This window comes from Bufo gargarizans, chromosome 11, assembly GCF_014858855.1.
Source record: "Bufo gargarizans isolate SCDJY-AF-19 chromosome 11, ASM1485885v1, whole genome shotgun sequence".
Classification (NCBI taxonomy): domain Eukaryota; kingdom Metazoa; phylum Chordata; class Amphibia; order Anura; family Bufonidae; genus Bufo; species Bufo gargarizans.
The window spans coordinates 53,642,993-53,659,912 of NC_058090.1; the positions used below are offsets into that span (position 1 = coordinate 53,642,993).

The following is a 16,920-nucleotide window of genomic DNA, read 5'->3' on the forward strand; positions in this document are numbered from 1 at the left end:
TAAGTTCAGGACGTGTGCCCATTTGTGTCATTTTGCTCTGTTTCAACACGCTCAGCAGATTGGCACCGTTGTCGCCCACCACTTTACCAACTGTCAAATTGAGCGGGGTTAGCCACTGATCGGCCTGTGACCGCAGAGCTGAAAGCAGTGCAGGATCGGTGTGGTTCTTGGCTTCCAGGCACAACAGCCGCAGCACATCATGGCAACATCTCACCTGGTACGTCGAATAGGTTCTGGGGAGCTTAGGGGTGGAGCAGAAGAGGCTGTAGCAGTGAAAAAGGAGGAGTCAGGCGAGGAGGAGACTGAGGATGAAGTAGGAGTAGGAGAAGAAGAGGCAGGCCTGCATCCAATCCGTGGCAGTAACACCAAATCCACACGGGTGCCACGGGTTACATGCTTGACGGCCGTCAGAAGGTTCACCCAGTGGGCAGTCAAAGTTATGTACCTTCCCTGTCCGTGTTTGCTAGGCCAAGTGTCTGTGGTCAGATGTATCTTGGCACCGACACTGTGCCAGAGATATATTCAATTGCCGCTGAACATGGCCATATAGCTCTGGGATGCCCTTCTGGGAGAAATATTTTCTTCCAGGGACCTTCCATTGTGGTGTGCCAATGGCCACAAATTTTATAAAGGCCTCCAGAGTCCACCAGTTTATATGGCAGTAGTTGGCGGGCTAGCATTTCTGAAAAGCCAGCGGTCAGCCGTTTAGCAAGAGGGTTATCCAGCGTCATTAACTTTTTACGTTCGTATATTTGGGCCATGGAAGCCTGCCTTCTGCCAGATGAACGCGACAACGTTGGAAGGTGGAGTGGAGGACAAATGGGAGGAGAGAGGAGAAGGAGAAGCTGCTGGACGTGGAGTGCCGGGAGTGTGGCCTTGTGGATTCTGACGGTGTTGCTCCCACTGGGCTCAGTAATGGGAGGCCAGGTGCCTTCTGAATGTGGTCGTTCCTAGGTGAGTGTTGGGCTTACTGCGACTTATGGAAACACTATTGTCAGCAACTGATGCGTTAAAAAAAGCCCACACTGCAGAGCCATGTGCCGGCATCCTGGAGCGCAAGATGTGACCGTGCATGGTGGATGGCTCGTTTCAGATACAATTGCAGTCTGCTTTTTTCCTCCTGTGCACTGCAAGTTCTGCCTGCTTCTCCTCCTTCTCCTCTCCCTCTGAACTCCCCTCCTCTTCCTCTCTTGTGGGTACCCAAGTGACATCCATCGACACGTCATCATCGTCACCTTCACCACTACTGACATTAGAGATCTCAGAGTAGGCAGCAACAGTGTGGACCACCCTCCTTGGGCTGATCTGGGTACTGTTGTCAGACTGCTGGGTGGCGGCCATTGCTACCGCCTCTTCCTCATCCGATGCCAAGAATGGCTGCACATTGGAAAGGTCTGGGAATGGATGGAAAAATAATATCTCTGACTCAAGTGGAGGGGCTATGGTGGTGGTGATTTCTTTGGGGTGCACACAGCAGAGAGTGAAGAGGTTGCAGATGCAGAGGATGAGGAGGGTGCAGAAGCGGAATGCTGAGTGAGCCACTCAACAAACTCTGGTGCGTCCTTTGACGTAATCGCACGCACCTTCTCTAACTTCGCACTTAGGCTCCGGCCTAGTGCACCTGCCCGACCCCTACCACCCCTGCGAAATGGCTTGCCTCTTCTTCTGCCTGTCATTTTCAAAATGACCCTGTGCCAAAGTCCCTAGAGAAGAGCAGTATTTGTGGAAGCAGGTATATCGCAGGCCTTAATCAGTATTTCATGGAAGCCGGTATATCGTACCCCCTCAATCAGTATTTTGTAGAAGCAGGTATATCAAACCCCTCAATCAGTATTTTGTGTAAGCCGGTGTATCGCAGGCCTCAATCAATATTTGGTGGAAGCAGGCATATCAATCCCCTCTATCAGTATTTTGTTGAAACTGGTATATCAACCCCTTAATCAATATTTTGTGGAAGCAGGTATATCGCACCCCTCAATCAGTATTTTGTGGAAGCAGGTATATAGAACCCCTTAATAAGTATTTTGTAGAAGCAGGTAAATCGCACCTCTCAATCAGTATTCTGTGGAAACCGGTGTATCGCAGGCCTCAATCAATATTTGGTGGAAGTAGGTATATCGCACCCCTTAATCAGTGTTTTTTGGGGGCGACAGGTATATCACACCCATTGCAAATAGTTGTTCCAATAACGTTGTCCCTCTATATAGCTGCGGTATCGCAGCAGAACCGCACACAACTGCTGCACAATACAAATGCACTATAATATTCTTTATATGTTAGAAAGTATATTATAAGTATATCACAACCCTCAGTAAGTCACACCTATCAATAGCACACCTATACCAGTCCGTAAAAGGAGATTTGTGGCCCTATTAGCTAGCGTTTGGTGTCCCTAACAGTCTGTCCCTGCTGCACAAAGCAACCTCTCCCTACACTGGCAAAACACAGAATGTAAATGCCAGATCGGGTTTATTTATAGGGTAGGGGGTGTGCCCATGTGCTGAAACTTGTCCTGTCCCACCTGATGGATGTGTCATGGGTCAAAGTTCGGCACAATGCAAAAGAATATGACGTGTGCGAATATCTCTATATGTTTGCATGTTCTGCGAATCGCAAACAAGCAAAATTCACAGCGAAACGACCACCGGGCGAACCGCAAGGCCATCTCTATTTAAGAATACACAGACATTTCCTGGGTTCTCTATCTCCCTCCCTTCTCCTTACTATATGATTGTCAGTCATGGGCAGCAATTCCTTGTGGCTACTTTGCTAGGAACACAAGGTGAAGGCACATTGACACTGCTATAGAAACGACCACATGCACCCTGGTGGCTAGAAATGGATACCCCTACTATTAGGGTTTCCACTAATTATAATGGAAGGATAGGTCTGGTAGGAAACTGCTATAAAACAATACCATCTTATACAACACAATTATAAATGTAGAGTACCCTAGAGGCACGAAAGGTTTGAGCAAATAATTGGAAATACGCTCTGATAGAGTGGATTAACAGCTAATGTGCATGTTAAAACAGCTAAATGTACCAAGCTAATAAATGACAATGCCCTCCTCTTGTTATAGCATTTATCTGAATCCACAATTCACAATTGATTAAACAGTGGATAGCGCTACTTATGGGTAAGTTATTTCATCAGCAGCTCTGAAGTAAAATCTTTGATTTTGTCCATGTGGCTTGAATGATACAGAGATAGAAAACCCAATTAATCAGCTCGAGGTATTTATTTATGTTCTGTTCCTGCTGGCTTTCTTCCCTGTTGTCTGCATTAAGCTGCTGGAAGGTTGCATTGATTGGCTATCTCACAGCTTGCTGTCTGTTCTTTTTGACAGGCAATTTAGTTGCTACATGTCGGCCTCAATAAAAGGAAAAAAAAACATTCAGACGACTGACATTTCTACAGACAAGCAATTTATCCAGATGGAATTTTCCTCACCGCCGCGTAGTCTGTGTGTAAGTGGCAGAATGTGTAATATTGCAGCCTTTGTAACTGTTATGTGAAAACACAGACAATGGAATTAAAGGGTTCAGGGTAAACACTTGTCTTACTTGGAAATCAAGAAATAAGACTAAGAACATACTGTGTCCACATAGCAGTTAGGGTTTTATTCTCTGCCTTGCTGTAGCCGCTAATTACGGAATAGAAGCTTTTCGTGATGATTGCTGCATACAGCCTGCTACCAGTCAATAACCCATATTAAAGGATATCAGGTTGGTGGGGGGTTTGACACCAAGCACCCCCTCTGATCAGCTGTTTTGGGCAGCCGCTGACACCAGAGTAGAGCCGGAAGCAAAAGGGTCTGTCCACTTATCAACATAGCTCCCATTGAAGGACATCAAAATTGAGAAAATAGAAAACCCATTAAGTAGCAAATTGGGCAGAAGAGATGCAACAGGGCATTGAATGGAAGTCTTCTATACTCATTGTCTGCAGTAGGGTATGGCGGCCACGCGCAACAAGTCTGCAGCAGAAAGTTCACAATGGATCTGCCACACATACATACTCTCTGCATTGCACTGTGTGAAATTTGCTTCAGATATATGCAAACACAAGTTGGCAGGCTGCGGATTTAAAATTAGCACGGCATGTCCAAGTAATGTTTAAACTTTCTCCATAGCATGCAGGTGACATTTTATATCCCATCCACTTTGCTGCTATTAGAAACACCCAGGTACGCTGCTACCAGATCACCTCCAGAAAAGCCACAGCATTAAAACTACCTGTGGCAGTATCCTAAGGGTGTAGACAGTCAATGGTAGACTTGGCATAGACTCTACAGGGAAATTTCCCAGTGGGATGATGCCCACCTCACACCTGCCAGCTGGGTACATAACGTTCTGATGCTCTCAGCAGTGATTTCTACAAGGTGCATCAAGTACCTATACACTTGGATGGCTACTGCAGGTGTCCTCAGGATTAGTGTTGATCACGAATATTCGAATTTTTATCGCGAATATAAGTACTTAGAAAATTTGCGAATATTTAGTGATATATATTCGTAATTTCGAATATTCTAATTTTTTTTTTAATCGGTACACATGATCCCTCCCTGCTTCTAGCTTGTGGGCCAATGAGAAGGCTGCAGTATATTTGACTTTAGGAGTAGTGTTGTTTGCTAATCTTCGTAATGCTAATTTTTTATTGCGAATTTTAACTTACAACTATTAGACAAAGAAGATTATATCACTATATTAGCAAAATTGCTCTATATTCGATTTTTTTTTTGAATTTTCGCTGTATGGCTATACAGAGCAATTTAGCTAATATAGTGCTATAATCTTCGTTGTCTAATAGTTGCAATTTTTTTCTCATCTGAAGTTCAGATTGGAAAAAAATTACAACTATAAAAAAAAATGATAGCACTATATTAGCTAAATTGCTCTATATTCGTTTTTTTCGAATATTCGCTATATTGCTATATATTCTTGTTTTAGAATATTACGAATATTCGAAAAATCGAAGTTATAGCAATATAGCGAATATAAAAAAAAAACGAATATAGAGCAATTTAGCTAATATAGTGCTATAATCTTCTTTGTCTAATAGTTGTAAGTTGAAAAATTAGCAATAAAAAATTTGTATTAAGAAAATTCGAATTACGCAAATTTGCATATTACACAATCATTACCTTGCCGATTTTTTGAGTAAAAAAAATCGTAGAATATAACGAATATTCGAATTTGCGAATATTCTACAAAGTATTTGCGAAATATTGCAAATTCGAATATGACCCCTGCTGCTCATCACTACTCAGGATGGTGATACAGTTGAATACTGTGGCATGGGAGGAAGTATTATGTGCTGCACTGTGGTATTTGGTTCTGCTGGGGGGGCTACTTTGTGCTGCACTATGGCTTTTCTGGGCCGCCTACTTATGTTGGACCTGATCACTTATGTAGGTTGTCTTCTGTCAGTTAGGATCCACCTATAGGGGCCAATTTTATATATATTTTTTATATTTTTAGTTTTTTTCCAGGGTCACTTTACGTTCTCAGTCAGTTCTTGTAGAAATCAGAAGCAATCCTGTCGAGTGCAGGCAAGCTCTTCTTACTAAATTATACTGAGAGTCAGCAAGATGCACAGGGTCAGCACCCTCCGCACAAGCTGCCATTTACCTATTAGGATTGTCTAGGCTCAGAAACCCACATACAGAACATGGAATATTCCCTTCAGAGCACAGACACACAGTCAGCACCCTCCGCACAAGCTGCCATTTACCTATTAGGATTGTCTAGGCTCAGAAACCCACATACAGAACATGGAATATTCCCTTCAGAGCACAGACACACAGTCAGCACCCTCCGCACAAGCTGCCATTTACCTATTAGGATTGTCTAGGCTCAGAAACCCACATACAGTACATGGAATATTCCCTTCAGAGCACAGACACACAGTCAGCTTTTGTATCCATGGAAGCACAATTTACCAACCAGTCATTTCATCTTGAAAGCAATTCTTAACGCATTCAATCTCTTTTCTTACAACAACAATAGACATGACAGAATAATAAAACAAATGCATTATCAGGTTAAATTTACAGTGTAAATATTTTCCATGTCTTTCCCAGGTGTACCGACAGAATGTGTTACTGAGAAATTGCGATTTCTCATGTGATGCTTTGCTAATAAGCTGCACCCCCGCAAGGCAACATAGGTTAATTGCAAGTCTGCAGATTCTCCCCTAACTACACATCATTGTCATACACTCCTATCTCCTTCCAATTATGATTCACAATTGTTATCAAACCCCTATTATGCTAAAAGACTAAAAATATTGTATGTAACATTCTTTATTAATTATCTTTAGACAAATATATTTGGCCACCAATTTATGGTCCCCCTCTAATACTTGTTTTCCCTACCCTAAGTTCACACCTGAGCATTTTACAGCGCGTTCCTACGCGCTGTAGAACGCTCAACAAGGAGAAACCAATGCTTCCCTATGGGAATGGTTCTCACCTGGCCGTTTTACAGTGCGTACGATCGCGCTGTAAAACGCCCGATGCTCAAACGAGTTCTTGAGCTTTTTTTGGGGCGTTTGTCGCGCGTTCCTGTACATAGACTTCAGCGGGAACGCGCGACAATGTGTGTTCGCTTGTCTCTGTATGCGCGATTGTAAACGCCGGTACAATCGTGCATACAGAGCGCTCGTTTCAGAACGCTCAGGTCTAAACGCAGGGTTAGGGCTCTTTCACACTTGCGTTCTTTTCTTCCGGCATAGAGTTCCGTCGTCGGGGCTCTATGCCGGAAGAATCCTGATCAGTATTATCCTAATGCATTCTGAATGGAGAGAAATCCGTTCAGGATGCATCAGGATGTCTTCAGTTCCGGACCGGAACGTTTTTTGGCCGGAGAAAATACCGCAGCATGCTGCGCTTTTTGCTCCGGCCAAAAATCCTGAACACTTGCCGCAAGGCCGGATCCAGAATTAATGCCCATTGAAAGGCATTGATCCGGATCCGGCCTTAAGCTAAACGTCGTTTCGGCGCATTGCCGGATCCGACGCTTAGCTTTTTCTGAATGGTTACCATGGCTGCCGGGACGCTAAAGTCCTGGCAGCCATGGTAAAGTGTAGTGGGGAGCGGGGGAGCAGTATACTTACCATCCGTGCGGCTCCTGGGGCGCTCCAGAGTGACGTCAGGGCGCCCCACGCGCATGGATGACGTGATCGCATGGCACGTCATCCATGCGCATGGGGCGCTCTGATGTCATTCTGGAGCACCCTGGGAGCCGCGCGGACTGTAAGTATAATGCTCCCCCGCTCCCCACTACTACTATGGCAACCAGGACTTTAATAGCGTCCTGGCTGCCATAGTAACACTGAACGCATTTTGAAGACGGATCCGTCTTCAAATGCTTTCAGTTCACTTGCGTTTTTCCGGATCCGGCATCTAATTCCGGCAAGTGGAGTACACGCCGGATCCGGACAACGCAAGTGTGAAAGAGACCTTAGGGTGCTGGCACACAGTGCAGTTATGGCATGCATTTAGGATGCAGTTTTTTATTGTACCTAGCTGAAATTACTTGAATCAATCCCACAATACAGAACACCAGGGTTTAATGAGGCTGGTAAACTGGCTAAATAATAAACTGCATCCTGAATGCATGTCAGAACTGCACGGTGTGCCAGCACCCATAAACATAGACCACTTTGTGAAGTGTGGGGGGTTTAGTCAGCACAACCCTGTATGCAGGTGCACATTGCTATGGCGAAATACAGATACAAAACGCAAAAACACAAATGCAATCGCACTCTGCAACCAGCACTCTGCCCTGCCTCTATGCTGGATGTTGAATGAGGCATTGGTGTACATTTTGGCCAAAGCGTAATAAGCCACTCACCATGTCAAGGTCGCCTCCATGAGTGGTCCCTAACACTAGTTCCTACCTGTTATGGGCCATGACAGCCACACAAAGTCTGGGGAGCGCAGGTACAGCATGCACGCCAGGCACACTCTGCTTGTAAAGTGGTGTGGCTCCTAAATGTTGCAGAAAATGCTGCAATTGGCATGTTGTGCAACATTGTTACACCAAAAACCACACATCTGAGGATACTTTCACACTAGCGGTTTTCTTTTCCGGCATAGAGTTCCGTCACAGGGGCTCTATACCGGAAAATAACTGATCAGGCATATCCCCATGCATTCTGAATAGAGAGTAATCCGTTCAGTTTGCATCAGGATGTCTTCAGTTCAGTCGTTTTGACTGATCAGGCAAAAGAGAAAACCGTAGCATGCTACGGTTTTATCTCCGGCGAAAAAAACTGAAGACTTGCCTGAATGCCGGATCCGGCATTTTTTTCCATAGGAATGTATTAGTGCCGGATCCGGCATTCAAAATACCGGAATGCCGGATCCGTCCTTCCGGTCTGCGCATGCGCAGACCTTTAAAAATGAAAAAAACCAAAAAAACTGATCCGTTTTGCCTGATGACACCGGAAAAACGGATCCGGTATTGCAATGCATTTTTCTGACTGATCAGGCATTTTTCTGACTGATCAGGATCCTGATCAGTCTGAAAAATGCCTGATCAGTCAGAAAAAATGACATCCGTTTGCATGCAGTTTGCCTGATCAGGCAGTCAGTTCAGGCAACGGAACTGCCTGCCGGAATCAAACAACGCAAGTGTGAAAGTAGCCTAATTTGATAAATTTCCCCTGCAATGCATACAATATATGACCGTGCCAAATAAAGTAATCCATGTGTAGTGTACTTTATCTGGTGACATTGCCAACACCATAGAAAGAAGGATCTGACAGCGGTTGGGCTACAGATCCATTATGCAACATGTAAACAGCCCAAATTGCAAGATCACATACAAAAATCAGGTTCCAGGGTGTAGGCATGAACAAATAAAATCATACCTGATGCATGTCACCAAAGATCTTCGCTCCTCCAATCGCTGCTGAAGGATGAACAGCGATGCGCATTACCATAATGTATATTAGGTCTTGGACATCAGTGATGATTACTCATCAGTAATTATAGTAAGTATGTGCTTGCACACAACAGGAGGCAGTAGTCATACTGACCCCTATTAATAGGATGCAGCGCCCATATTGGTGTACTTCTATATATACTGTGGCTGAACAAAACTTGAATAAAAAACAGGCTAGAACAACAATGGATACCTAGGCCAACAGGAAGTAATTCTGCAGACCCACAGATAAATAAAGGCATGTATACCGGCCTTAACGCAAGGTAATAAACAAAGTCTGTGGTGCTATGGTCAGAAAAGTTGCCATACCATGATATACAGTCAACGATATGGATGATATTGCAGAACCACTTTTTGCAGGACGATATGCAAGCACGGGTCACACACGTTCATGTGCATTAGTCCTAATAACGATTTGAGTCAGTAATGAACAGTTGGGCCAGGGAAAACTGTACAATACAAAGAAGGCTCTAGTACCCTGTTGGGAGCCCATCCAGCCCCCCTCTCTGCTGCTGGTCGGGTACATAATGAGTTCTCAGTGGTAATTAACGCTTAAAATCAGGTACTTATGTACCCAGCCAGTGACCACACATGCTCTCCTGAATTCAACTGCTGTGGTCGGCATCTCACCTCCTAAGTCCCCTGCTCCATATGTTAATCAAAGGCAACTGGAGGAGGAGGAGAACACAAAATGGCATCTACTCATAACCAACACAGAGGGACAGCTTTTGGGGCAGTATAGTGTGCTACACGGTGGTATATGGTATTTTACTCTATGGTATTGCTGCACAATAAACTGCTTCAGCAGAAGCAAATACTCACAGTGCCGCACAAATTACCGCTGCCTTCACCAGAGTATTCATCTGTATCATTGTCCTGAGGATAGTGATACAGATGTGTTTAGGAGGTCACCTGTGTCCGTTGGCCAGGTGCACAGAACATGTACCCAGCAGATGGCCATGAGAAGGGCTTGGATGGCCAACCAGGAAATTTCCCTGTAGGATCTATGGCCAGTCTGCCTCGATCTACTTTATTCATCCATCCAGCATCATATAATCAATGTTAGAACATAGGCTACCTTAGGGCTGATTTACACGACCATGCTCGGTCAGGGAAACGGATCCCTGTGTCGGCTGCATCTCCCGGACATGATGATAGGAGCTGATGGTACCATAAAAAAACTATAAAATATAATAATATAAAAAACTATGATGTAGCCAGTTCTGGTCGGGGAGCCATGGTCAGTACAGGAAATTCGGCCAACACACAGAGCAAGTTATCCAGACCAAGCAAGTCGTGTGAAACAGCCCTTATAGGTAAAAAAAGCAGCATTTTGCAGCATGTCTTGAATGCCGCTGGAGGAGATGCAGACAGACACATGGCGTCTGTTTTGTAGTATGCATGTCTGCATTGCTTCCATTGTGCATTGCACTGTGCCCTTTGATAGGAGCAACACATGGAGGGAGACGGGATATGCAGCACCTCTAAGCAGGAAGAGGCTCATGGACTCCTTTAATACATTCACTGACAAAAAATAATTATGCACCAAGAAGGAAGCATAGAAACATAGACTGTGTTGGCAGATAAGAACCATTTGGCCCATCTAGTCTGCCCAATATACTGAATACTATGAATAGCCCCTGGCCCTATCTTATATGATGGATAGCCTTATGCCTATCCCATGCATGCTTAAACTCCTTCACTGTATTTGCAGCTACCACTTCTGCAGGAAGGCTATTCCATGCATCCACTACTCTCTCAGTAAAGTAATACTTCCTGATATTACTTTTAAACCTTTGCCCCTCTAATTTAAAACTATGTCCTCTTGTAGCAGTTTTTCTTCTTTTAAATATTCTCTCCTCTTTTACCTTGATGATTCCCTTTATGTATTTAAAAGTTTCTATCATATCCCCTCTGTCTCGTCTTTCTTCCAAGCTATACATGTTAAGGTCCTTTAATCTTTCCTGGTAAGTTTTATCCTGCAATCCATGTACTAGTTTAGTAGCTCTTCTCTGAACTCTCTCCAAAGTATCAATATCCTTCTGGAGATATGGTCTCCAGTACTGAGCACAATACTCCAAATGAGGTCTCACTAGTGCTCTGTAGAGCGGCATGAGCACCTCCCTCCTTCTACTGGTAATTCCTCTCCCTATACACCCAAGCATTCTGCTAGCATTTCCTGCTGCTCTGACATTGTCTGCCTACCTTTAAGTCTTCTGAAATAATGACCCCCTAAATCCCTTTCCTCAGATACTGAGGTTAAGACTGTATCACTGATTTTATATTCTGCTCTTGGGTTTTTACGCCCCAGGTGCATTATCAACATTAAATTTTTGTTGCCAGATTTTTGACCATTCCTCTAGTTTTCCTAAATCCTTTTCCATGTGGTGTGTCCCTCCAGGAACATCAACCCTGTTACAAATCTTTGTGTCATCAGCAAAAAGACACACCTTACCATCGAGGCCTTCTGCAATTTCGCTGATAAATATATTAAACAATATGGGTCCCAGAACAGATCCCTGAGGTACCCCACTGGTAACAAGACCATGGTCTGTCCATTCAACAATATGGGAGTCCACGCATAAAGACTAGAATTTATTGATAAGCCTTCTATGTGGGACAGTATCAAAAGCCTTACTAAGGTCCATATAAGCGATGTCTACTGCACCTCCGCCATCTATTATTTTAGCCACCCAATCAAAAGAAACTATAAGATTAGTTTGACATGATCTCCCTGAAGTAAACGTTTTTCATCTTTCAATCCATGGGATTTTAGATGTTCCACAATCCACTCCTTAAGTATGGTTTCCATTAATTTCCCCACTATTGATGTCAGGCTTACTGGCCTATAGTTGCCAGATTCCTCCCTACTACCTTTCTTGTGAATGGGCACAACATTTGCCAATTTCCAATCTTCTGGGACGACTCCTGTTGCCAGTGATTGGTTGAATAAATCTGTTATTGGATTTGCTAGTTCGCCGCTGAGCTCTTTTAATAGCTTTGGCCCCTGTGACTTATTTGTATTAATTTTAGACAGCTGACTTAGAACCTCTTCCTCTGTAAAGACACATGCATTAAAATATTCATTAGTCTTCTTTCCTAACTGAGGTCCTTCTCCTTCATTTTCCTTTGTAAAAACTGAACAGTATTCATTGAGGCACTCAGCTAGTTCTTTATCTTCTTCCATATACCTTCCTTCTTTTGTTTTTAATTTGGTAATTACTTGTTTTAGTTTCCTTTTTTCATTTATGTGTCTGAAGAATGCCTTATCGCCTTTTTTCACTGACTGAGCTAATTTCTCTTCTGCCTGTGCTTTAGAAGCTCTTATAACTCTCTCTGCCTAATCTTATAAATTTGCCTGTCATCCTCGTCTCTTCCTTTTTTTGCTTTTACTGACAAGCCTAATGCAATTTTCTGTTGCCTTCAATAGTGCCACTTTTTAGTCCCATTTCTCCTGGACTCCATTGAAACGGTTCCAATCTGATAGGGACTCGTATACCACTAATCTAATTTTAGAAAAGTCTGTTTTTCTAAAATCTAAAACTTTTGTTTTTGTGTGGTGTGAATCAGTCACTGTACTTATAGTAAACCACACTGACTGGTGATCACTAGATCCCAAGCTTTTCCATACATTATTATCAGATACCAAATTCCCATTTGTGAATACTAATTCTAAAATGGCCTCCTTCCAGGTCGGCTCCTCAACTATTTGCTGTAAAGATAATCCCGGTAGGGAATTTAGAATATCTGTACTCCTGGCAGAACTAGCTATTTTGGTTTTCCAGTTTACATCAGGAAGATTAAAGTCTCCCATAATGATAACTTCCCCCTTCAATGTCATTTTAGCTATTTCCTCAACTAGTAGATCATCTAATTCTTTGACTTGGCTAGGTGGTCTATATATCACACCTACACGAGTTACCTTATGATTATCAAGCTGCAAGGTAACCCAAAATGACTCTAATGACTCGCTAACTTGTATCAAATTAGGTTTTATGCTATCTTTCACATACAGGGCCACCCCTCCCCCTTCTTGCCTTCTCTGTCTTTCCTGTACAGAGAGAACCCTGGTATTGATATATCCCAGTCATTACTCCCCTTGAACCACGTCTCAGTAACGGCCACTACATCTATATTCTCAGATGCCATTATAGCCTCAAGTTCATTGATTATTCCGAGCGAGCATTTGTAGACAAGAATCTGAGCTTGTCATAAGGGTATACTGTAGGAGGCCCAACAGGGTACTAGAGTTGTTGTAAATAAATGAAATGTCACATGTTTGACTGTAATGATGATATATGTAAGTGATTTCAATATTAGAGCGATAGGATTCATTTTTGTGGAAAAACTGTACAACTGAAAGGAAGCTCTAGTACCCTGTTGGGCCTCCTACAGTATACCATGGATACAAGATGAGATATGATTGGGCACATCAGGTTCCGTATGGTATAATGCATACTGTATGGTATACTAGAAATGTTTCGGGCAGAGACAGAGGTGTGTAATAAAGGTGCCATCTGTGTCTGGATGGTGGACTATGAAACTGTAGGAGTTGTTCGTACTTTTCGGCGGATCAAATGATCGTCTCTACTGGTGCGCTGTCTGGGCCGACTGGAGCATGTTCACTTTGTGCATGCCCTCAGATAACCACTGCTCTTAAAACCTCCCTAGCATCTAGGGTCAGAATGGCTAGCATGGTGAGCAATTTGTTGAAACAACCATCCTGCTTCTCTCAGTTCAATGATGCGCCCTTATTCAAAGTTTGCCAACTAGGTAAAATGTCTTGGAGTGAGCATAGAGGCTTGTCTACTAGTCAATAATGTCTCAGCAAAAGGTGCACTATCCAAAAATAGCCTCTGAGAGACTTTTTATAGGGCAGTGAGGGAAGCAATTTTATGCCCTCTTAAAGAGAGACAAACAAAAATGACCCAGGGTATCCCCAAGGCGGGTAAGAGACAGTGCCCACCCTGAATAGCCACAGGGGATACACCTAAAGTGTAACTCGGTAAAAGCTCCCGAGTGAAATAGCAGAAACAAATGAAAAGAGAGCTCATATTACCAAAAATATATAAATTTTATTACAATACGTTAAAAAATGATAACAAAAAAAGGAGAAGGGTAAATTAATACATGAGATGCCGTGAAACAAGGTGATGGGAGCGGAGAAAAAACAGCACCACCCTGGGAGGAAGGAGCACACGGTTGAGACAAATGAAGAGATGTAATATACATAATATCTGACATGGGAATAAGCGATCTTGGGTACAGTGCCCAGTCCATGCAAAAAGTGAATGGAGAGATAGAACCATACAAAATCAGGTAAAGCACGGTCAGCTCATGCACCCCCACTAGAAGTAGATATAAACATGTGAGGATGGAAATTGTATCAAACAGGGCAAAGTGCCGGTGGACAAGAATTGACCACACAATCAGCGGGGGGCAATGGGAGACCAGAGCTTACCTGAAATAACCGTGTGCAAAGAAACCCAGGGTGGCGCTACCCTGGGTTTCTTTGCACACGGTTATTTCAGGTAAGCTCTGGTCTCCCATTGCCCCCCGCTGATTGTGTGGTCAATTCTTGTCCACCGGCACTTTGCCCTGTTTGATACAATTTCCATCCTCACATGTTTATATCTACTTCTAGTGGGGGTGCATGAGCTGACCGTGCTTTACCTGATTTTGTATGGTTCTATCTCTCCATTCACTTTTTGCATGGACTGGGCACTGTACCCAAGATCGCTTATTCCCATGTCAGATATTATGTATATTACATCTCTTCATTTGTCTCAACCGTGTGCTCCTTCCTCCCAGGGTGGTGCTGTTTTTTCTCCGCTCCCATCACCTTGTTTCACGGCATCTTATGTATTAATTTACCCTTCTCCTTTTTTTGTTATCATTTTTTAACGTATTGTAATAAAATTTATATATTTTTGGTAATATGAGCTCTCTTTTCATTTGTTTCTCCTCTTAAAGAGAGACCTAAGGGCTCATTTATTAAGACCGGTGTTTGACACTGGTCTTAGTAAGGCCCTGCTCTGGCAGTGGTCTGCCAAACTTTGGCTGATCCACTGCGCCTTCTAAATCTACGCCATCTCCCTTGCATAGATTTAGACCATTTTATATGTGTAAAGCAGGAGTAGAAAAACGATAATCGAGACAGGCCTGCTGGCCGGCCCCTTCCCCACCTACGTCACTCCCCCTTTTTTAGACCCGGTGTGAGAGGGGAAAAGTTGCAGCTTGCGGCACAAATAACATTTGCACTGCAATCTCCACCAGAAATACGCCTAAGGCCACATGCACACGACTGTGGTGTGTTTTGCGGTCCGCAAATAGTGGATTAGCAAAGCACAGATGGCATCCGTGCGCGTTCCGCAATTTGTGGAACGGTACGGACAGCCTTCAATATAAGTGCCTATTCTTGTCCGCAAAGCGCGGACAAGAATAGGACATGTTAATTTTTTTTGCGGACCACGGAACGGATGAACGGAGGCGGAGAGCACACGGAGTGCTGTCCGCATCTTTTGCAGGATCATTGAAGTGAATGGGTCTGCATCCGAGCCGCCAAACCGATGGCTCGGATGCAGACCAAAACAATGGTTGTGTGCATGAGGCCTAATAGACATATTTCTGGTTAGTAAATGACCCCACAAGTGTCTAATAAGACCAGGCCTGTAATCATTTACATATCTGTCTAAGACATAACTGCATGCATGGTTTTGCAGCAATCCAACATGTCTACTTGTGTTTATTATTTTTTATGTCAAAGAATGTACAGTATATGACAGCTGTGTAAGTATATGCAGCCAGTGCTGGGGGCAGGGAGGGATGTGGGCCACAAACAGCAGACACCGGCCCTGATGGATACAAATCAGCCCCTGATTGTGTTGGGTGTTAGGTGAGACAGGAAGCCTCAGCTGCTGATATTGCTCTCCTGGGTGGCCAAATATAATGAATCTGGGCATCACAGGCAAAATTGCATACAAGGCCCTGATGCTTGGTAGCGCCTTTACCTTGTGTGCCTGGAAGTGCCCAATGTGGTGGGAAGCCTGCGGGCCACAGTTGGAACTGCAACTGCTGAGACTCTATACTTACACTGCTAACTCCAGCAAAGGCAAGGGGCTGTTTTACCTGTGTAATTGTCTACGGTCCCCGTGTGTACATTACTGCTTACCAATATACTGTAACACTAGCATGGAGTAGTCAATGTGGAGCATATCTGTCAGGCCGGACAGCGGCAGCAGCATGTGGGGACTAACGTCTTTTCTATTGGGTAGCAGCATTATACAGTCAATGATATGTAAAGCAGCCTCTGCTACTGCCTTATAGTAATATGAACAGTATTCTACTTCTATATGTGCAGTCATAATTATTTATCAGACCTACATTTTATGGTGTCAGATAAATTTTCTATAAGATGTCAGATCAATATACTATGTACACAACAATTCATACGGAAATTGGTCTGATTAGCTCAGAAATCTGTGTGTGAATGCAGCCTGACCGTACACCGGAAATAACATTATATTTAGCTATGATTAGCAGAACAATAAGAAAAAAGGAAAAGAAAAGAAAAAGAAAGACAAAAGAAAGAAAGAGTAAAACCTTTCAACATAGATGTTTTTTCCTGTCCCAAGGGAGTACAGACTGCAGAGGATCCGGTAACAGGAAACTTGAACGTCATCCACTATAAAAACAAACAAAAAAAAATACAGTTTTATAATAGAATAATCATTAAAATCTAAAAAATATCATTGTAATTATTTGTATGTGATCTACTTCAAAAATGACCAACGGAGCTCCCTCATGTATTAATCAGAGGAGGTTTAGGATGTAATGACAGACAGATTTAAGCTCCTAAAGGGAACCTGTCTGTCACCGTCCATGGGATACAATGTAATCTGCAGGCAGCATGTTATAGAGCAGGAGGAGCTGAGCGGATTGATGTATCGTTTTGTGAACAAAGATT

General features: G+C 43.4%; 1 protein-coding gene across 5 annotated transcripts in view; it reads right to left on the reverse strand.

Annotated features, from left to right (window-relative positions):
- RYR3 (ryanodine receptor 3) overlaps positions 1–16,920 on the reverse strand; it is a 684,284-nt gene that overhangs the window by 238,509 nt on the left and 428,855 nt on the right. For all 5 annotated transcript variants that reach the window (XM_044272379.1, XM_044272378.1, XM_044272377.1 and 2 more), the window contains exon 64: positions 16,557–16,638. In XM_044272379.1, coding sequence (XP_044128314.1) covers positions 16,557–16,638 — 82 coding nt within the window. The remainder of the gene's footprint in view (positions 1–16,556; positions 16,639–16,920) is intronic.